This window comes from Neopsephotus bourkii, unplaced genomic scaffold (assembly GCF_033783945.1).
Source record: "Neopsephotus bourkii isolate Nb327-2 ecotype Australia unplaced genomic scaffold, CSIRO-AGI_Nbou_v1 NB_365, whole genome shotgun sequence".
Taxonomy (NCBI): domain Eukaryota; kingdom Metazoa; phylum Chordata; class Aves; order Psittaciformes; family Psittacidae; genus Neopsephotus; species Neopsephotus bourkii.
In genome coordinates this window covers 126,515-148,756 of record NW_026900871.1, presented here as the reverse complement: position 1 = coordinate 148,756, position 22,242 = coordinate 126,515, and the positions used below count along the sequence as shown (strand labels likewise).

The window sequence follows — 22,242 nt, the reverse complement described above, 5'->3', positions numbered from 1 at the left end:
AACAACTTAAATCCAGGGAAAACAACTTAAATCCAGGGAAAACAACTTAAATCCAGGGAAAACAACTTAAATCCAGGGAAAAGAACTTAAATCCAGGGAAAACAACTTAAATCCAGGGAAAATAACTTAAATCCAGGGAAAACGACTTAAATCCAGGGAAAACGACTTAAATCCAGGGAAAACCACTTAAATCCAGGGAAAACGACTTAAATCACGGCTGGAAAACGCGGCTGACCCCTTCCCATGCCTCAGTTTCCCCCCTGCGATGACCAACGGAAGGGGGGGGAAATGAATCCAAACGCAACTTAAATCCATGGAAAACAACTTAAATCCATGGAAAACAACTTAAATCCGGGGAAAACAGCTCCAAGCCCCACCCGATGCCAGGGGGAGCGCCGGGAATTCCCGGGCAGGGAGGGCGGTGCCGGAATTCGGGTGGGATGAGGGCACAGGTCGCTTCCCTTCCCTTGGAATAGGGTGGGAGCCCGCTCCGGCTGCCCCAGCAGCGATGAGCCCTGGGTTTAAATGATCGTCATCCATGGATCCAGGGAAAAGCCTCCCTGGATAAAGCCCGGAGCTGGATCCGGCCTTGGCTATTCTGGGGATCCTATTTTGGGGATCCTATTTTGGGGATCCTATTCTGGGGATCCTATTTTGGGGATCCTATTTTGGAGATCCTATTTTGGGGATCCATCGGCTAATCTGATCCGGGAGCAGCTGGTGGCGGCAGGGAGGGGGGGATCCGGGGTTGTTCCCTTGGGAAAAGGAGGGATTCCCCCCCTCCCTCCCTCCCTGAACTGAGGGCTCTGGGATGCGATAGGGACAGGAAACCATCCCAAATCATGGATGCAACCCCTCCATCCTCAGCATCCCAACGCAGGGCCCGGATTCGGAAGATGGGAAGAGACACCCGACACCCCCCCCCCCACCATTGTTCTGCTGTCTCCATCCCCATCCCCACATTCCATAGGGAATGGTGCTTGGGATCTCACCGGAAAAACACCCCCGGAGCCTCCCGGCGTCTTCCTGCGGAGCCGGAGCCGAGGAGCGCGGCCGTTCCGATCCGTTCCGATCCGTTCCGATCCGTTCCGATCCGTTCCGATCCGTTCCGATCCGATGCTCCCAGCGCCGGCGCAGCCCCAACGCCCCACCCCGGGGCCTCCGCTTTTCCTTCCTGCTCCCTTCTCCTTCCCCAAAAAGCATGGAATTTGCCACCGTTGGATTCTCACCGGGATGAAGGGCGCGGGTTGGGGTTTTCCCTGTTATCCTCCCGTTCCCCAGCTCCGGCGATGAAGCGCTTGGATACAGGCAAAATCCCTAGGGAAAGAGAGAGAAAGGTGGGAAAATCCCTGCTGGCTCCAAAGGGGGATTCCCTATGGAGCAGAGCAGCTTTCCACCCCCCCCCTCCTCCACAACACCTCCCCAGTGGCCAACTGGGAATGCTGGAGCTGACGCTCATTTAAATCCCAAATGAGCCTCGTCCTCAAGGATCATTTAATGAAGAGGGAAACAAGATTCCAGCGCGTTGCTCCCGATGGGTTTGGATTGGGATTCCCCCCGATGCTGCTCCTGTTGGAAGCAAATCCGGTGGGTTTATGGGGGAAACTGAGGCAGGGATAGGAATTGGGGGGGGAAGCTGGAAAATAAGCTAAAACATGGGAATAAAGCAGCTTTTTAGCCACGTTAGGAAAAATCAGCGTGGATTTTGGGGTGAAAAGCACCAAAATGGGAAAAAACTTGGAATTGTGAGCATTGAAGGAATGGAAATGATCCCATTGGCACCGCCCTGGGATGTGGGGAGAAAACAGGGATTTTCTGGCCCATCCCAGAGTTCTGCAGTGAAACCGTATGGGAATCCCCCTCCCCGGATCCCATTTCCCCTCCCTTATGGGATTGGATGGGGCTTCCAGAGGGAGCCTGGAATGAGGCCTGGAATGAGGGTGATCATGTGGATAATGGAGCCACCTGATGAGGCTGTTTTCCACCCCACGGCGGAGACAGTTATGAAACATCCTCTTTCATCCCATTGGATTTAGCTTTATTCCAGCCCAAAAAAGCCTTTTCCCACCCTGGGATTGGAGCTTAAGGAATGTCGGGAGAACACTCAGATCTGAATTCACTTTCAGCTTCCCCATCAGGAATTGGAGGGGAAAAGGAAGGAAAACTGCTTCAAGCCCAACCCTGTGCTGGGATATTCCCAGTGTCATTCCCTGGTGCTGGTGGATTGTTTTCCAAGTGATTAAACTCCATATCCCATAATGAGGAAGCTCGGACACAAACATCACCCAGGGGGTGAATCCAGGACAGCCGAAGATTCCAGCCTCTTTTCCATGCCAGGATTCCCCTTTTCCATAGGGAACACCAGCTGGAGCATCCCTTTGTCAGCATAAGGAGTGGGACAACGTAACCAGCCCATGAACAACCCCACAAGCCAACAGCCGCTGTGCTGAGGGTTCATCAACCCCTCAGTGATGAACAGGCGGAGCAGAGCCCCAGCTGTGTCCGGGTGTTGCAGGAGGAGGGTGGGCTCCTCACAATGGGAGTGGTTGGGGTGTTGTTGAGCACAGTTCCAGGTGGGTTTGACCAGTCCTGGTGTAGCAGTTGGGTTGTAGGTGGTTGGATTGAGGAATTCCATCCTGGTCACTTAGATCTTCACAACCTGAGCGGTGACACAGGGGCTCCTGCGCTCACCCCCTGTGTTGTCCCGCTGTAGGTACAGGCGGCCATAGGTACCCCCGACCGTCCCCTTCGTCAGCCGCCCGGGGTTGATGCAGACACAGCCCAGCACTTCCTGTGGGGATACCAAAGCTGGGTGCTGAGGGCTGTTGACTACAGCTGATCCAATGCCAACACCCATCCGGCTACAGCCAATCCGGGTGCTGATGGCCACAACCCATTGGCTGCGGTCAAGCTGGATGCTGACAGCCACCCAGCTACAGCCCAACCGGATGCCAACAGCCCCCTGGTTACAGCTGACTGGGTGCCTATGGCCACAATCCACTGACTACAGTCGACCTGGATGCCAAGGGCTGTGACTTACCAGCTACAGCCCATCCAACAGCAACCCAGTTACAGCTGATTGGGTGCTGACAGCCAGGACCCCCCAGCTACAGCCCATCCAGATGCTGAGGGCTGTGACCTATTGGTTACAGCCGATCTGGATGCAACAGCCACCAGGTACAGCTAAGAACTGTCATCCATCAGCTACAGTCAGCGCTGTGTTCCGGCTGTAACCTGGGGTTTGCCCATGCCTGATGGGTTTGGGGGTACTTGAGCGGGTGTTTGTGCTCCGCCTGACCTTGACAAAGTACCGCAGCTCCGAGGGGGTGACGAGGACATCCGGGGTGACCGGTAATGATGCGTAGCTGTAGAAACTCTCGTAGTCAATGTTCAGCTCCTCCGAGGGGGGGTACAATGGGTAGTAACTACCAATGGAAGGGGGGGGGAAGAGGTTACCACCGTCAGGAACAACCGCGTCCGCCTGTAGGAACAGGCCTAGGACACACCAATGGGGTGGAAGTGTTGTTTGTGGGTGTTTTCGCCATCCCTGAAGCAACCTTGGGCTGGCTGACATACACCATGCTGAAGGATTTAGGGTAAAACCTTTGGAATCTGGTTGTTAATGGGGAACAAACCCCAAAAAAGCAATGCTTTAGGGTCAGGAAGAGACTTCCAAAGGGAAGATGGAGGGAATGACATAGAAAACCCCTTGTTTGGCCCCCAAAAAAGCCCTTTTAGGGGTCTGAGTGGTTGGAGCAAGGCCTCACCTCCTCTGTGTCAGGATGTGCTTCAGGATCCGCGTGAACCGGTCCGAGATCCCGGAGGAGCTGTAAAACCATTCAGGAAAGAATGGGAAAGGCCAAAGATCAGACTGTGAGTAACGAGACACGAGGCCATTTACAACCAGGAGCTGCTGTGCTGGGTGGGAACACCCCTGGATCCTGTGGATCTGGGGCTGGATCCATTCACCACCAGCAGGAGATTCCTGAATCCTGGCTTTGGGCCAGTACCCACCTGCTGATCTCCTCGGCTCCCATATGGAAGAGAAGGTCGGTGGAGGTGAGGCCCAGCACGATGCCATTCACCTCCAAGGTGCAGGGGTCCGATACGAAGTGCACGCGCTGTGGAGACAGGGGTGGGCTGTGGCTGAACCCACCCAAACCAGCCCTAAACGAGTCCCAAACCAGCCCTAAACCAGTCATAAATCACCCAAACCAGTCATAAACCACTCAAACCAGCCCTAAACCAGTCATAAACCACCCAAATCTGCCCTAAACCAGTCTTAAACCACCCAAACCAGCCCTAAACAAGTCCTAAACCAGTCATAAATCACCCAAATCAGTCACAAACCACTCAAACCAGCCCTAAACCAGTCATAAACCACCCAAATCTGCCCTAAACCAGCCCTAAACCACCCAAACCTGATCTACACCAGTCCTAAACCACCCAAACCAGCCCTAAATGCGTCCTAGACCAGTCATAAATCACCCAAACCAGTCACAAACCACTCAAACCAGCCCTAAACCAGTCATAAACCACCCAAACCAGTCATAAACCACCCAAATCTGCCCTAAACCAGCCCTAAACCACCCAAACCTGATCTAAACCAGTCCTAAATCACCCAAACCTGATCTAAACCAGTCCTAGACCAGTCCAAAACCAGTCATAAATCACCCAAACCAGTCATAAACCACCCAAATCTGCCATAAACCAGGCCTAAAGCACCCAAACCTGACCTAAAGGAGTCCTAAACCACCCAAACCAGCCCTAAACCACCCAAAACTGACCTAAACCACCCAAAACTGACCTAAACCAGCCCTAAACCAGACAAACATGACCTAAATCATCCCTAAACCACCCAAGCCAGCCCTAAACCAGTCCTAAGCCATCCAAACCTGCCCTAAACCACCCCAAACCCAGTCTAAATTGCCCCAAACCTGCCCTTTAAACGCTGTAATCACTGTTGAGTTTTCCTTCAATACCCCTGAAACAGTCTAAAACCACCCCAAACCTGACCTGAAACATCACAGTCACATGGAACTTTCTTTAAACACCCCAAACCCCATCCTAAAATGCCCCAAATCTGCCCCCAAATGCCCCCAAACCCACCACAATCACTCTGAGCTTTCCTTAAACCAATCCAAAACCACTCCAAATGCACCCCAAAATACCCCAAAAAGCTGCCATCACACTCAAGTCTTCTGGAAACATCCTTAAACAAGTCCTAAATCACCCCAAATTTATCCTAAAACCCCTTTAAACAGCCAAAATACCCCCTAAGGGCATCCAGCAGCATGGCTGGATTCCCAGCAGGAGCAATAAAAGCTGCTCCCTCGGCATAAAATGAGTTAAATCAAGGAATTTTAACCCAAAACAGGCTGGTTTCCTTGAGCTCCATTCCCTGTTTGCCAGGTTTCCATTCCCAAACCCCTTCTCCCTAAAGAAACGAGGTTTTTGCTCCCAAAAGGAATATTCTAGGGGCAAGAAATCACTGCTGGGTGGGAAAGAAGAGGGGGGAAACTCAACGAAAAAAGGGATTTCACCCCAAACTTCATCAGGATCGAAAGGATTTGATGGATTTGTTGGGATCAGAAGCATGGCAATGGGGGAAGCTGAGGGGTTGGTACCTGCTTGTCCTCCTTGGGTAGCTCTGGGTAGCAGAATGGGGGCTGTGGGTAGATGCAGTCGTGGTGGACATCGCGTGCCGAGGGCACGAACACGAGCTGGGAGCCGGCGCTGTTGGAAAACCAGGGATGGGAACAGGGAATTCCTCCACAAACACAGGAACGGCCTCAAAAGGGACCCCTTCAGGGGAATTCCAGCAGGGAAAAAGCCCCAAAATTGGTTGAAATCCCCCCAAAACACATTGGGGTGCTGAGGGTGGGGTGGTGCATTCCCCCATGAAGAGGGTTTGAGGGTGGAATGAGGTGGTTTGGGGTATTTTGAGGGGTGAAATGAGGTGTTTGGGGGTGACAGGAGGTGTTTTGGGGCATAATGAGGTGTTTTGGGGATGACAAAGGTGGTTTTGGGGCATAATGAGGTGGGTTTGGGTGTTTTGTGGGTGACAGGAGGTGTTTTGGAGCATGAAGAGGTGTTTTGGGGGTGACAAGAGGTGGTTTTGGGGCATAAAGAGGTGGGTTTGGGTGTTTTGGGGGTGACAGGAGGCATTTTGGAACATGAAGAAGTGTTTTGGGGGTGACAAGAGGTGGGTTTGGGGCATAAAAAGGTGGGTTTGGGTGTTTCAGGGGTGACATGAGGTATTTTGGAGCACGAAAAGGTGTTTTGGGGGTGACAAGAGGTGGTTTTGGGGCATAATGAGGTGGGTTTAGGCATTTTGGAATATGAAGAGGTGTTTTGGGGGTGACAAGAGGTGGTTTTGGGCATAAAGAGGTGGGTTTGGGTGTTTTTAGGGGTGACACGAGGTATTTTGGAGCATGAAAAGGTGTTTTGGGGGATGCCGAGAGGTGATTTTGGGGCATAATGAGGTGGGTTTGGGTGTTTTTAGGGGTGACACGAGGTGTTTTAGAGCAGGATGGGACATTTGGGGGTGTTTTGGGGTGTCCCCCACCCCTCAGCATGCATCACCCAGCATCAGGCCGTGTTGTTGCCTCCTTGCTCCTCATCCATGCTGTCCCCTCACACCACCCATTCCCAGTTCTTTTCCCCTTGGATTTGCCCCCCATCCCATAGGAACGTCCCCACCTTCTCGTCCCTTCGATGATCATCTTCAGGCAGAGCTTGAAGACCTCAGGGAAGGACCCCAGGAGTTGGCAGTTCTGGGATTTAGGGGGGGAAAACAATGGGATTTGCCCCATTCCATTGTCTTTTGGGGTGTACCTGGGGGATGACCCCCCCCAAATCCTCCCTCACCTCCACTTGCTCGTGTTTGGCATCCAGGAATGGCCCAAACTGGAAAGAAACAGGGGAAAATGAGGGAAATCCCAACAAGAGGGGACCCAAAGGTGGGGCTTCTTATTTCAACCCCCAGTTTTATCCCGTAATCCCAAAGGATTCAGGGAAAAGTGAATCTGGGTGGGAAGATGGATGAAAGAAACGTGGTTTTCCCAAGCAGGAACTCAAGCCTTGAATCATGGGGTGCCCAAAAAGCCAAATTTGCTCTTAATAACAGGAGAATTAGTCATTTTAGGGTGAAAAATGGGTTTTCTTGGTCATTTAGGGTGAAAAAAATGGGTTTTGGTCACTTCAGGATGAAAACAAAGGGGATTTGGGGCACTTTGGGTGAGAAATGGGATTATTTTGGTCACTTTAGGATGAAAACTGGGTTTGTTTGGTCACTTCAGGGTGAAAACTGCGGGGTTTGGGTCACTTTAGGTTGAAAAACGGGGTTCTGATCACTTGGGGTGAGAAATGGGGGTTTTTTGGTCACTTCAGGGTGGAACCTGGGGGATTTTGTTCACTATAGGGTGAAATCTGGGGACTTTTGGTTGTTTTATGGTGAAAACTGGGGGGTTTTGGTCACTTCAGTGTGAAAATGGGGGTAGTTTGGTCATTTTGGGGTGAGAAGTCTGGGTTTTTTGGTCACTTTAGACTGAAAACCAGGGGGGTTCGTCACTTCAGGGTGAAAAACAGGGATTTTGGTCACTTTAGGGTGAAAACTCTGGGGTTTTTGCTCACTTAGGGTGCCAAAAAGGTGGTTTGGTCACTTTAGGGTCAAAAATAGGGTGGGTTTTGTTCACTTTAGGGTGAAAATGGGGGTAATTTGGTCACTTTAGGGCGAAAACTCTGGAGGTTTTGGTCACTTTAGGGTGAAACACTGGGGTTTTGGTCACTTTAGGGTGAAAAGTAGGGGTTTTGGTCACTTTAGTGTGAAAACTCTGGGCTTTTTGGTCACTTTAGGGTGAAAAGTGGGGGTTTTGGTCACTTTAGGGTGAAAACTCTGGGGTTTTTGGTCACTTTAGGGTGACAACCAGGTGGTTCGGTCAATTTAGGGTGAAAACTGAGAAGTTTGGTCACTTTAGGATGAAAACTAGGGGGGTGTTCGGTCACTTTAGGGTGGAAATGGGTGTTTTGGGGTCACACCAAAGGCACCTCTTCCCCCCATGGCTGCCTGTGGAGGCTTTGCTGCTCAGGTACCACGTTACTGACACCAGGATCCAGTGGGGCCTCACCAGGATGCAGACATCGGGGCGGTCACGGGTGATGACGGTGACGAGGTCGCTGAGTGGGTCATAGCCGATGCTGTCGGATGGGGTATAGGGACCACAGGCCACCAGCACCATGCACTGCTCTGGGGGGGGAACAGAGGGGTGTGAGGCACCAAAGGGGGTTTAGGGGGTGGGAAAAGGAGGTTAGGGGGCAAAAAGGGGGGTTGTGGGGCAAAAAAGGGGGGTTTAAGAGATAAAAAGGGTGTGAAAAGGGGTGTTTTGGGGATGAAAAGGGGCGTTTGGGGGATGGAAAGGGGTGTTTGGGGGATGGAAAGGGTGTTTGGGGGATGGAAAGGGGCGTTTGGGGGACGAAAAGGGGCGTTTGGGGGACGAAAAGGGGCGTTTGGGGGACGAAAAGGGGCGTTTGGGGGACGAAAAGGGTGTTTTGGGGATGAAAAGGGTGTTTGGGGGACGAAAAGGGGTGTTTGGGGGATGAAAAGGGTGTTTTGGGGGATCAAAAGGGGTGTTTGGGGGCCTGGGTGGTAAAAAAAGTGGGGGATAAAATAGAAAAAGGGGTCAAAAAGAAGAGTTTGAAGAGCAAAAAGGGGGCTTTAGGGTCTGGGGTGGTAAAAAACAGGGAATGGGGGACAAAATAGAGGTTTGGAGGACAGAAAAGGGGGTTTGAAGGACAGAAATGGACAAAATGGGGGGGTTGGGGACAAAAAACAGGGTATGGAGGGACAAAAAGGAGATTTAAGGGGGTTGGAAGACAGGAATGGGGCTTAAGGGAACAAAATGGGATAATTTGGGGTGAAAAAGTGAGGTTTTTTGGGGAAAAAAGAGCATTTTGGAGGGCCAGAAAGTGGGGGGTTTGGGTTCACCTGAAGCCGGCTCTGGTGGTGTGTGGAAAGGAAGAGGCACCCCCTGTGGAGAAACCATCAATGGCCTCAAAATCCCCTTTTTTCACCCCAAAACCAGGCCCATTGTGGGGATGCTGCCGTCACCTCATAGAGTTTGGAGACCACCATCATCCTCCCAGTGCTGTTGGTCCCCTCCAGCGCCACCACCTATGGGTAGGGGAGCAACCAGGGGTGAGGAGGAGTGGGGTGAGGGAGGCTTAGGGGGGTCCCAGCCCCCCCAAAACCCCACCTGGCCTGGGAATAGGGAATATTCCCTCAGTTCCGATAGATCCAAGGGGATTTGGCCACCAGAGGAGTGCTCCCGGTCGCCCTCCAGCACCACAGACTTGGCATTGAGCTTCCCATTGGAATCGCACCCAATCTGGCCCAGCACCGTCACTGGTTCCTGTGGGACAACAGCACCCCCAAAACCAGTTGGTTTCACCCCAAAACATGCCCTTGGATGGTGGTGAGGGATCCAAGGATGCCTTTGGAATGGTGGGGATGGGATCACCTGTGCTGGAAGCGACACTGAGGTGAAGTCCTCGAGGTGATGGTGGTTCTTCAGTGCCTCACCGAGCTCCTCAATCCTCCACAACAACACTATGGGGTGAGGACAACCATCGGCTACACCGCAACGGTGACTGTTGGGGTTGCACCCCCCCCCAATTCCAGGCTCTGGGCATCACCTTCCCGGACATCGAGTGCTTTTTGGAACATGAATTTGTAGGTTTTGGTCAGGTTTTCCTCCGGAGAACCAAAGAGCCCCAAGGTACAACCGCGACCACCGTGCCCGCTCCAGGAGGGACCTTGGATGGAGCCGAAGGAGGCCACCACCTCCCCACGGCTGCTGCGCGCGCTGTACTTCTGCGAGGGGGTGACGCTGTGGGGACAACAGGCGGAGTGATGGTGACAACCCCGATCCGGTCCCGACCACCACCGGTGGTCCCCGGTGTCGTTACCTTAGGGAGAAGCTGCTGGGGGAGAAGAGTGTGTAAGGGGTACGGGAGGAGAGGCTCCGCTTGGGCCTTGGCGTCTCCGGGGTGGAATTGGGGCGTTTCTGGGAATTCTGATGGAGAAAAAGAACCATTCGAGGTTATTTTGAGGCAAAAAACGGGAGGTTTGGGGGTGAAGGCATTTGGTGCGCACCTTGGACGGCGTGGTGTAGGCATCCAGCAGCTCATCCTCCTCTTCCTCATCAAGGCTACCGGGTTGTTAAGGAGCACCCAAAGCTCTTGTTTATGGGGGACACACACCAACACCCCCCCCAATCCAATTCCTCTCCTTAACAAGAGCATGGAGCACCTTAAAGCCCTGTTTCTTTATAGGAATCACCCCCAAATCCATTGGGATACAGCTCCTGGAGAGAGTGGATGTCATGGAGACCACTGTAGCGGTTGTCCCTCTTCTGAGAGGCTCTGCTGCTGCGCTTGATGAGGACCTGGAGGAGGAAAGGGGTGAGCATCATCATCACACCCCCCCTTCCTCTGGGGTTATGGGGGTATTGGGGACCCCCCCACCTCATGCTCAAAGGCGTCGAGGCTGTCGTTGGAGAGCTCAGTGTCGAGGTCCTTGCTGGTGACGAAGGCCAAGAGCTCGTTGGCCAACGCCACCGGGCCCAGGCCGTGGGTCAGGCACAGCTCCACCACTGTGGGGAGGGGTAATGGTGTTCTGGGTGTAGCCAGAACCCCTGAAGCACCCAAAACCCCCTCCAACACCCCTAAACCCCCTCAAATACCTCCATGACACCTTTAAGCCTCCATTACCCCCCCAAACACCTCCATGGCACCTTTAAACCTCCATTACCCCCCCAAATACCCCCATGGCACCTTTAATCCTCCATTACCCCCTCAAACACCTCCATGGCACCTTTAAACCTCCATTACCCCCCCAAATACCCCCATGGGACCTTTAATCCTCCATTACCCCCTCAAACACCTCCACGACACCTTTAAACCTCCATTACCCCCCCCCAAACACCTCCATGGCCCCTTTAAACCTCCATTACCCCCCCCCAATACCTCCATGGCACCTTTAAACCTCCATTACCCCCCCCAAACACCTCCATGGCCCCTTTAAACCTCCATTACTCCCTCAAACACCTCCATAGCACCTTTAAACCTCCATTACCCCCTCAAATACCTCCCTGACACCTTTAAACCTCTATTACCCCCTCAAACACCTCCATGACACCTTTAATCCTCCATTACCCCCTCAAATACCCCCATGGCACCTTTAATCCTCCATTACCCCCCCAAACACCTCCATGACACCTTTAAACCTCCATTACCCCCCCAAATACCCCCATGGCACCTTTAAATCTCCATTACCCCCCCCAAACACCTCCATGGCACCTTTAATCCTCCATTACCCCCCCAAACACCTCCATGGCACCTTTAATCCTCCATTACCCCCCAAATAGCTCCATGGCACCTTTAATTCTCCATTACCCCCCAAACACCTCCATGGCACCTTTAAACCTCCATTACCCCCCAAACACCCCCATGACACCTTTAAACCTCCATTAGCCCAAACACCTCCATGGCACCTTTAAACCTCCATTACCCCCCCCAAATACGTCCACGACACCTTTAAACCTCCATTACCCCCTCAAATACCCCCATGGCACCTTTAAACCTCCATTACCCCCCCAAACACCTCCCCTATCACCCCACTGCCACCCAAACCTCCCTCAAACAAATCCCTTGACACCCCCGGAAGGTACCTGAGCCCCCTCCAACCCCCCCTCCCTCTCCCCGTTGTCCTCACGCCTGGCGGGGACGTCCTCGCCCCGGCAGCACAGCTCGAACAGCCGCAGCTCCCTCAGCACCGCCTCGGCCGACACCGGCTCCGGTGGCTCCGCTCGCTCCGGCTCCGCCATGCCGGCACCGAAAAGCCCGCGCGGGCGCGACACTGCCGCGCTTGACGGCAGAGGAGGAAAAGGGAGGGGGACATGCCTTATTAGGAAAGAGGCGGTGCCGCCCTGCGAGGGAGAGGCGGGGTTATGCAGATTAAGGGGGTGAACTGACCAATCGGAGGGGGTAGGTGGGGAGGGGGCGTGGCCGGGGAAACCCAGACTGCCCTAGTTCCGCGGGAAAGGGAAAAAAAAGGCGGGAAGTTTCCCATCCTCCCGGGGATTCCCTTAGCAGATCCCACAGGATCCATCACCAATAGGATCCAAACTTATCCCTAACAGGATCCACCCACAGCCCTGGAAGGACCCATCCCTATCCCGACAGAATCCATCCCTATCCCGACAGAATCCATCCCCTCCCTTTACAGGATCCATCCCTGACAGAACCCATCCCTATCCCGACAGAATCCATCCCCTCCCTTTACAGGATCCATCCCTGACAGAATCCATCCCTATCCCGACAGAATCCATCCCTTCCCTTTACAGGATCCATCCCTGACAGAACCCATCCCTATCCCGACAGAATCCATCCCCTTCCTTTACAGGATCCATCCCTGACAGAACCCATCCCTATCCCGACAGAACCCATCCCTATCCCAACAATCCATCCCTTTCCTTTACAGGATCCATCCCTGACAGAACCCATCCCTATCCCAACAGAATCCATCCCCTCCCTTTACAGGATCCATCCCTGACAGAATCCATCCCCTTCCTTTACAGGATCTACCCCTGACAGAACCCATCCCTATCCCGACAGAATCCATCCCCTTCCTTTACAGGATCCATCCCTGACAGAACCCATCCCTATCCCAACAGAATCCATCCCCTTCCTTTACAGGATCCACCCCTATCCCTGACAGGATCCCAAATATCCCTACAAAATCCATCCCTAAACAGACATTCTGGCACCTGGGTGGAAACAGGCCATTGGCTTCTCCTCAACTCCCAGTGGCTCGGAGCGGGAATGGTGGGATTCACCCCACGGGTACAGCTGGATGAGGGGGAAGGAGCAGTGGAAAACCACTTTAATGAACATTCCTTGGAATTTTATCCCTTGTTTTTAATTTATATTGTAAAAAATCACTATTTTGGCACCCGGGAAGCAGAAGATCCCTGTTGGAGGTGGAAGATCCCTGTTGGAGGCGGAAGCGGGAAGCAATGGCGGTTGTGCTGGGGGGTCCCAACACCCGGTGACCCCCACTCTGGCTCCTTCCGTTATCTGAAGAAGCACCAAAACCTTGGGAATTCCCCCCAAAACCTCCATGTGGAGGCGGGGGAAGGAGTGTTTCCTTGGCAAAGCGCGACCGGGTGTCCCGGTATCCCGGTTTGGGGGTGATTATGGTGCCTCACGCACCCCACCCCCCCCCAAAAAACACCCTTCTTGTGCTGGGAAACAAGGAAAAAGCCACCAAAGAGGGAAAATCCAGCGCGGTGACGCCGGTGGTTCCGGCTGGGAAGGCACTTGGGGTCTGCTCAGGCGAACATGGTGAGCTGGAGCCACTGCGAGGAAGAGGAGGGTTGAGGAAGGGGCTGGAGGGTGTTGGGGGGTGTTGTTGGGGGGTGTTAATGGGAGATGTTGGTGGGGGTGTTGGTGGGGTGCTATTGGAGGTGTTGAAGGGTGCTTGAGGGTGGTATTGGGGTGTTGTGGGGTGCTGTTGTGGGTGTTGAAGGGTGTTTGTAGGTGGTATTGGGGTGTTCTGGTGTGCTGTGTGGTGTTGTTGGGGTGCTGTGGGGTGTTTGTAGGGTGCTATTGGGGTGTTGGGGGTGTTGAAGGGGAAGGGTGTTTGTAGGGTGGTATTGGGGTGTTGTGGGGTGCTGTTGGAGGTGTTGAAGGGTGTTTGTAGGGTGGTATTGGGGTGTTGTGGGGTGCTGTTGGGGGTGCTGAAGGGTGTTTGTAGGGTGCTATTGGGGTGTTGTGGGGTGTTGTGGGTGTTGAAGGGTGTTTGTAGGGTAGCATTGGGTTGTTGGGGGGTGCTGGGGGATGTTGTTGTAGGGTGCTAAGGGTGTTGTGGTGTTGAGGAGTGTTACTGGGGAGTGCTGTGGGGTGTCAGCACCCGCCGGTACCTGCAGCAAGTCGAAGGTGACGACACCGTCCTGGTCCACGTCCATTGCTTGGAAGAACCCTGCAGGAGGGAACAGGAGGTGACTCGGTGGGAAAAGTGCAGAATGGGGAGGATTTAAGGGGAAAAACTGGGTAAAAACAGGATTTAGGGGGAAAAGTTGGGAAAAAAACAAGATTTAAGGGGAAAGTTGGGAAAACCTAGCAGGATTTAAGGAGAGAAATTAGAAAAACAGAGCAGGGTTTAAGGGGAAAAGTTAGAAACCGAGGCAGGATTTAAGTGAAAAAAAAAAAAAAACAAACAGGAAAATGAGGAAGGATTTAAGGGGAGAAACTGGGAAGAAATAGGATTTAAGGGAAAATATGAGAAAACCCAGCAGGATTTACGGGGGAAATAAAAAAATGGGAAGGACTTAGGGGGAAAGTTGGGAAAAAAACAGGATTTAAGGAGATGTCAGGAAAAAACCTCAGAATTTAAGGGGAAATTTGGAAAAAAGCACTTTTTCTGTGGGGTTTTGTCACACTTTTCCTGTTTGATTCCATGGAAAAGTTAAATTCTGGGAGAAGTTGGGAAAACTCCAGGGGAGCTGAAGGGGAAAATTGGAAACTGCAGTTGAACAGGAAAAAGTGCAAATAACAGGAGGTTTCAGGAGGGAAACTTGGGAAATCCACTTTTTTTCCCATTACAAAGTCCAAAACCCAGTTGAATTTTACTGGAAAAGCTGGAAAATGGGATTTAAGAGGAAACTGGGGGGGGTGATTGACTTTTGAACTTAAATCCTGCTTTTTTTGCACTTTTCCCCACTTTCCCCTCAACGCCCATGGGGTTTTCCCATGGAACCGAATGAGAAAAGGGACTAAATCCTGTCAATCCCGGGTTTCCCCCTTTTTCCCTGTTCCCAGGGTGGGAATGGCGCTCACGGAACATGGTCTCCAGGCGCACGAGGCAGCAGACGAAGTTGTCGAAGTCGATGGCGAGGTCGGGCTCTGCGTACCGGGTGATGATCAACTCGTGGAGCTTCTTGCTCAATTTATACCCTTTTGGGGCATCAAATCATCCATAAAACAAACTTAAAACCACCGGAGGGAAGGTGGGAAAGGTGGGAATTCCATCAGGAATCCCGGGACGTACCCGCCGCTTCCAGCGCCATCCGCATCTCGTAGCTGCTCATGCTCCCGGATTTATCCAGGTCAAACTTGCGGAAGATGGTCTGTGCCCCCCCCCAAACACACAGAAAGGGGTCACCAGGAGGGGGGACACCCCCAAATCCCAGCCTTATTCCCCTTGGAATTCTCCCCCCCGGTCCGGACCCACCAGGTAGTTGCGGATCCGGTTCCACAACACATTGAACTCCACCAATCCCAGCTTCCCGCTACCATCTTTCTGCAGGGTGGAGGTGTTAAGGGAAATTGGGGAATCCATGGGGGATCCATGGGGAATGGGGTGAGGGCGTTGCACCCCCAAACTCAACCCCATGGCCGGGGGTGGTGGATACATCCATGAGGTTGACCATGCTGCGGCAGGACTCGGCGCTGAAGCCTTTGGTTCGGAGATCCTTATCTGGAAATCAGCCGGTGGTTACTTGAGGGAATGAGTTTGACCCCATCCGAAGAGGGTTTTCCACTCGTCTTCCCGGTGAATCCCAAGATCCCGCCCCGGCGGCTCACGTTTGCCAATGATGCGGTTGAGGATGGTCTGAAGCTCGGTGACGCTGATCTCCATGTCCTGCGGGGAGGAAGGAGATGGGGTGTTGTCCGTTGAACCCCATCCCAACAACCCCCGGTGCGCCCATCACCGCGCTTACCGGTCCAGCCAACTGCTTGAAGAGCGCCTTGAAGTTGTCATCGATTTGGCTTTCAGAGAGCACTTTCTGAGGGAGAAAAGGGCTGGTTTGGTAAAGAGGCAGCACCACGGCACCGTGCAGGGGCCGGCTCCACTCACTTCATCCGGGAGCGTCGCTTGGATCTTGTCATCCATTTCCCTGTGGAGATAATAAAGAGGGGTTTGGCCTCTGGATCCGGCTGAGGGCTTCATTGGTGCTGAGGAAGCATCTCCCACTCACTCAGTGCCGGCTTTCTTCTCGGAGAAGACGCGGAGGACGAAGTCTCCCTCCCTGTTGGGCTCGAAGGTGGAGGGTACCACGATGTATTCACCCGGTGGGAGCCGGAACCGCGTGCTCACCTCCCGCAGGTTGATGAACTGCTCCGAGCGGGCGCGCGAGGCGTTGGCCAGGAAGAAATCCCGCTTGAGGTGCACCCCCGACTTCCCCACGTGCTGCCGGGAGGGAATGGAACGGGGTTCCCAGTGCAACAACTGAAATAACACCCGCCCGGCCCACCAAAAACACCCTCCGGTGCTGCCTGGTTTGGCGTTGGTAGCATTGATGCACCCACCTCAGGAGGAACCTGTAGGGAGAGGAGAGCAGAGGTTGAGGGCACGCAGTTGATGCCAGTTGACACCAACTAATATTGGTTGACATCAGTAGACACCAATTGACATTGGTTGACACCAGTTGACATCAGCTGACACCAACTGACATTGGTAGACACCAGTTGACATCAGTTGACAGCAACTGACATTGGTAGACACCAGTTGACACCAGCAGACACCAACTAACATGGGTTGACACCAGTAGACATCAGTAGACACCAACTGGCATTGGTTGACCTCAGTAGACACCAACTGGCATTGGCTGACCTCAGTAGACACCAACTGGTATTGGTTGACACCAGCAGACACCAACTGACATGGGTTGACTCCAGTTGACATCAGTAGATACCAACTAATATGGGTTGACACCAGTTGACATCAGTAGACACCAATTGGCATTGGTTGACACCAGCAGACACCAACTGACATTGGTTGACTCCAGTTGACATCAGTAGACACCAACTGAGGTTGGCTGATGTTTGCTGACACCAAGTGACAACAGTTGATGTCATCTAACACTGATTGACGCCAGCTGACATCAGTTGACGCCGGTTGACGCCAGCTGGCTTTGGTTGACACCAGTACCTCATAGACAGCGAACCCGATGGTCTCCATGTCCTTGCCGTAGCGGCGCTCACGGCGCCGGTTCTTCTGCATCAGCGCCAGGAGGAAGCTGCAGCCAGGCTCGCGCCCACCATCCTCATCCCTGGTGTCGTCCACCTCTTCCAGCTGGATCTTGAACTGTGGGTTTATCCAGAAAGTGGCTGGAAGAAGAGCCAAAAGGGGTTAAATCAACACCAAAACCGGTGGGTTTGGGGGTGAAACTCCTCACCAACAGCGCCTACCGGGGTAGTTCCTACAGCCGCCAGCCGTGCTGCCGCGGCGCCATGTCCCGTCATAGAGGCGCGTGTTCCACTTGCGGAATTTGCGGGATTGGAGCGCGTCCGGGGTGAGGTTACAGATCTCCAGGCGGGTGAATTCCCGCAGGAAGTCCCGGAAGGACATCCTAGAGGAAGAGGAAGCACCGGAGGGTGGGAGCGGAAGGTTTTCCCTATTTTCCTGGTGTGAAACAGTCGGGAAAAGGTGGGGGGGTTTCCTTCATCCCTCATTGCTCACCAGAATTCCCCATCCTCCATCCTGACCATCAGCTGCTGCCGCAGCGCCGGCTCCACCGCGTTCCACTCGGATGAGCTGCCGGTGGCAAACGGAACTCACCCAAGGGCCAACCCATGGTGTTACCACCAACGTAACCCCGGCTGGGTCCTCACCTATCGCTCCACGGTCCCGTCCACTCCACTTCTCCCCAGGGATTGCGCATACGGATCAGCCCCAGGGATTGCCCGCGGTAGTTGATCTGGGAACGGTACCGTCAATCCCCTTGATCCCAAAACTGCCACTTTTCACCCCAAAACAGTGTCGCCTCTCACCTGCTTGGCTCCCGTCACCGAGTACGCGTGTCCCTTCACCAGCTTCTTGAACGTCACCGCCTCCATGTCAAAGGCGCTTGTTATCTGCAGGGCAACACGGCAGTGGCGTTACCACCTTGCCACACCGGTGGTGAAAGAGCCCCAAAAGGTGATGTTTTTGCCCCAAAGCAAGGCCCCTCACATCGATGGAGCAGCCGAGCAGGGAGCCGCGTTCCAGCGCCTTGAGGATGATCTGGTAGAGGTCCGCGGGGGGCTTGCGGAGGTCGTACCACTCCGTCACGCCGCCGGTGAAGTCCTCAAAGCCCTCCGAGGTGCTGCCACCTGAGAGGGCCTCGTAGCAGCCGTTCACCCTGCAGGATTGCACCGTTCCAGGAGGTATTCAACCCAAAACGAGGAGGAGGAGGAGGAAGGGGACGCACTTGGCGTAGGCTTTCTCCAGCAGCGCGCTCCAGAACTCACTGCCCTCGGCTGAGTGCACGAAGAGCAGCTTCCCATCCTTGGTGGGCAGGTAATCATCCACCACCACGTCCAGCCACTCGCCGAACTGCCAGATCTGCAGAGAGGAGGAGGAGGGAACCCCCGTGGGTTTTGAAGCTCAGGATGGGGGGTTTTGGGGGAGAAAAGAGCCCTTTTGGGGGTCCCTGGGAGGGCGGTGCAGCAAGGAGATGGTGGTGGTGGCAAAGGTAGAGGGTGAACTTGGCAGATGTTTCGTGGTGGAAAGCGCCTGATTCGGCACCAAAGCAGTGAAGGGAGACAAAATTGCAGAGGGTAAGCCCAAAATGGCTGATTTGATCCCCAGAATCGTGGTGAGGAGCCCCAAATGAGGATTTGAGCCCTAAATGTGGATTTGAGCCCCCAAATGGCAGAGGGGACCCCAAAATGGTTGATTTGATCCCCAAAATAGTGGTGAGGAGCCCTAAATGTGCGGATGAGCCCCAAACTGGTGAATGTGATCTGAAAACAGTAGAGGGGACCCCAAATTGATGGATTTGAGCCCCAAACTGGCAGATTTGAGCCCCAGACGGGTGGATTGGAGCCCAAACGGTGGCACTGGGGGTTGAGCCGCTCACCTGGAAGTGGAAGATCCCGGCGTATCCGTGCTGGAAGCTCTGCCCATGCGGGACCACGCGGTGCAGGAGGGTCTCATTGAGCGTGAGGGATGCGATGGCTGCCAGCAGCCAACAGTCCCCTGGGGGCAGTGGCCACCGGTTACCGGTCACGGTGTGGCCACGGCCCACAGGTTGATCAAAGCCCCCCCTCCCTTCCATTGTCTGAAAGGGGTTATAAGGATGCTGGAGAGGGATTTTTGATCAGGGACTGGAGGGATAAGACAAGGGGTGATGGGTTCAAACTGAAACAGGGGAAGTTTAGGTTGGAGATAAGGAAGTTCTTCCCCTTAGGGATGGTAGGACATTGGAATGCGGTGCCCAAAGAAGTGGTAAATGCTCCATCCCTTGCAGTGTTCAAGGTTGGACAGGCCTTGGGTGATATGGTCTGGTGTGAGGTGTCCCTGCCCATGGCAGGGGGGTTGGAACTGGATGATCTTAAAGTCCCTTCCAATTCAAACCATTCCATGACTCCATGAAAACTGGGACAAGGCATCGTGGTGGCATTCCCTACCCAGAGCTCCTTGGCAGATGTCGGTGCGTGTGGCTCCATCCACGATGAACTGCGGGCGCGAACACAGCTCCTATGGGAAAAGCCACTGGGTCCATCACCAGAATTCACCCAAAACCCCCCCAAATGTGGAGGTTGAAGGGGTTTTCCAAGCACGGATCCGGAATTACATCCCAATTGGTGATGCTGAGGAGCGCCGCTACTCACTGTCGGCCTCTTCCATTGGACACCATAGGTTTTGGAGGTGCCGGGGCCGAGCTCGCGGAAGCCGAGGGAGCCGGGTGCCGGTGGGAAGGTTGGGTCACGGAAGAGGCTTCCGGAATCCCGGCATTCCTCGAGCAAGCGCCCGTAGTCCTGCCCCAGGTAGCGCACGGCGTTCTCATGCTGGCCCAATCCCAGTGCCTTGGCCCGCTGCCGCTGGACCTGCGCCGAGACGCCGGTGCAGTACACGGGCACGATGGGCGGCTCCGCCATCCTGGGATGCGGGAATACAGCGGGATATAGGGAAAACTGAGGGCTGGAACCACCTCTGCTGAAAGGATCAAGGGAGAATTGGGAATTTGGGGGAGATTTTGAGAATTTGGGGGGGTTTTGGTGTTTATTTGGGGTGGAATTGTGGATTTCTTGAGGGATTTGGGGGATATTTGAGGATTTTAGTGGGAATTTGGGGATATTTGGAGACGATACGGACATTCTCAGAGGGATTTAGGGGGAGCTTGGGGGTATTTGGGGAGGATTTGGCCATTTTGTTTGATTTGGGGGGGATTTGAGGACTTTTGGGGGGATTTGGGCTTTGGGGGGTGTTAGGGGATTTTTTAGGGGGCCTGTAGATTTTTGTGGGAATTTGGTGGAGGGTTGTGGGTGTTTGGGGGGATTTTCCAATCTTGGGGAGTATTTGTGAATTTTGGGGAGTCTTGGAGGATTTAGGGGGAAATTTGAGGGTATTTAAGGGGATCTGGAGTGGATTTGGGGATCTTTGGAGGGGGATTTGGGAATTTGGGGTCCTCTTTAGGATTCCCCAAGAGCAGCTTGGACAAAAAAGGGAGATTTTACCCCAAACTCCCCTTTTGGGTGTTACTAAACGCAACTCTGGCGATCCTGGGGAGGCCTGATTCTGGGGGGAAACCCCTCTAAAAGTGGGCTGTAACCCCCCCAAATGTGGTGCCCAGCCTGAGCCCCATTGGGGTGATTTGGGTGAAACCAACACTGCCATTTTAGGACAAAACCCCGGAATTCCGGGGGCGGGGAACCCCTCCCCCTCCTCACCCCCCCCTTTCCCCCCCCCCGCCGCAGCTGCTCCCCGTCTGTCACTCAGTGAGCCCCAAATCCTCGTGTTTCACCTCAAAATGGCCCCGGAGGGGATGAAGCAAACCCCAATGATGGGGATTCCAGCAGTGAGGAAGCCTCAGATGGTGCCGGATCCAGGGGGAAACGGCTCCAGGAACCGGTCCTGCCGGTCGAGGCGTGTGCCGGGGCCGCTCCCCGCGGCTCAGCCCCGGGCGCTGCTCTCCCTGCGCCCCTGAAGGCCTCAATGACACCCGGGGGAGCTTCATTAAGCACCCAGGAGTTAATGAGGTGCTCATTAGAGCGGCTCAGGGAGTGCCAGGGAGGTGACAGCGGGGCTGCCAGCGTGGGTCCCACCAATATGGATCCGGAGGGGGGGGTTCCGTCACCCCAAAACCCAGCCCAACATTGGGGGGGGGGGGCTGAGCTCCCAAAATTAAGGATTATACCCCCAAAAAGCACTAATTATGCCCCAAATTAGGAGCGAGAAGTGGGGAAAGTCCCTAATCCCCCCCCATCCCCACCCCAGAGCAGATTCAGGGGGGCACAGCTGAGGCCTAACTCATGGGGTGCTCATGGGACAGCCCCCCCTAGAGTGGGACCCCTCCCAAAACATACGGTTTTTGGCACAGCAGGACCGAAATTGGCTCTTTTCAGCCCGTTTCCAGGGTGCCGGCGCTCTGGCAGGTGCCGCAGGGCAGAGCCTGGGCCCGGTGAGGGCGGCACTTCGGCGGCCGCGTCTCCTCCAGCGGCACTGGGGAGAAAATGAAGATAAAACATCCCCCAAATGCCTCAATTCTGAGCAAAACCACTTAAAACCACTCAAAATCCCCCATTCCCCCCCTTCCCGGGATTAACAAACCCCAAAAAAGCACTTTTTGGGGGTAAAACAACAACTGGGAGGGAACACAAGGGACCCCCAAAGCTCCCAACCCCTTCCCAGTGCTGCAAATGGAGGAAACCAGGCCCCCAAACGCTGGGATTTGCCCGTTTTCCATGGGTTTTGCCCCGATCCGGAGTTGTGTAAGTTGCAGAGCAGGGAAACGGCTCCAGCGCTGTCACACAGCCATGGGGAAGCCAGGGACCACCCCCACCCCCCCCCCGTCACAGCCCCCCCCACCCAGGGACACTGGGACGTACCTGGCTGCAGGGGGGGGTGGGGACACACTCCCGGCCTCCTTTTGGGGTGAAATCAAGGGAAAAGAGGCAAAATCCCTTATTCCCCACAAGTCTTCCCCGAGGAGGAAGGAGAGACTGGGGTGAACCCGCCTCCCCCCTCCCCCCGACTCCGCCCAGCACCGCCCCGCCCTTGGGGGGGGAGGGGATGGGGTGAAAAGAGTGGTTTTAGGGGGTGGTTTTGGGGCTGTTTCTAACGTTTTGGTGTCTCTTGTGCTCAGCGTTTTGGCTGCAGGGGGCTGGGCAGTGGCACACGTGTGTGCTGAGGGCTGGATATGCGTGTGGGGTGTGTGTGCGGAGGGCTGGGACACACGTGACATGTGTAGAGGG

General features: G+C 54.3%; 2 protein-coding genes across 2 annotated transcripts; both read right to left on the bottom strand.

Annotated features, from left to right (window-relative positions):
* Window positions 1-2,011: 2,011 nt before the first annotated feature.
* Window positions 2,012-11,920, bottom strand: POLA2 (DNA polymerase alpha 2, accessory subunit). The gene is made up of 18 exons (XM_061348633.1): window positions 11,774-11,920; window positions 10,525-10,652; window positions 10,360-10,445; window positions 10,154-10,208; window positions 9,967-10,073; window positions 9,694-9,887; window positions 9,519-9,607; window positions 9,255-9,410; window positions 9,110-9,172; window positions 8,987-9,029; window positions 8,130-8,248; window positions 6,871-6,909; window positions 6,703-6,776; window positions 5,628-5,736; window positions 4,015-4,121; window positions 3,768-3,827; window positions 3,299-3,425; window positions 2,012-2,791 (listed from the first exon to the last, which is right to left on the bottom strand). Exons 1-18 carry the CDS (start codon window positions 11,883-11,885, stop codon window positions 2,645-2,647), a joined length of 1,815 nt encoding a protein of 604 aa, XP_061204617.1. The 5' UTR covers window positions 11,886-11,920; the 3' UTR covers window positions 2,012-2,644.
* A 1,037-nt stretch (window positions 11,921-12,957) lies between these two features.
* On the bottom strand, window positions 12,958-22,001 carry CAPN1 (calpain 1). Its single transcript, XM_061348628.1, has 23 exons — window positions 21,877-22,001; window positions 21,355-21,490; window positions 19,660-19,927; window positions 19,456-19,525; window positions 18,906-19,024; window positions 18,255-18,388; window positions 18,017-18,185; window positions 17,836-17,919; window positions 17,677-17,762; window positions 17,525-17,599; window positions 17,254-17,414; window positions 16,994-17,172; window positions 16,372-16,383; window positions 16,041-16,252; window positions 15,920-15,959; window positions 15,783-15,848; window positions 15,646-15,703; window positions 15,474-15,538; window positions 15,293-15,361; window positions 15,110-15,188; window positions 14,899-15,015; window positions 13,983-14,041; window positions 12,958-13,418 (listed from the first exon to the last, which is right to left on the bottom strand). Exons 3-23 carry the CDS (start codon window positions 19,924-19,926, stop codon window positions 13,392-13,394), a joined length of 2,148 nt encoding a protein of 715 aa, XP_061204612.1. The 5' UTR covers window position 19,927; window positions 21,355-21,490; window positions 21,877-22,001; the 3' UTR covers window positions 12,958-13,391.
* Between the last annotated feature and the right edge of the window lie 241 nt (window positions 22,002-22,242).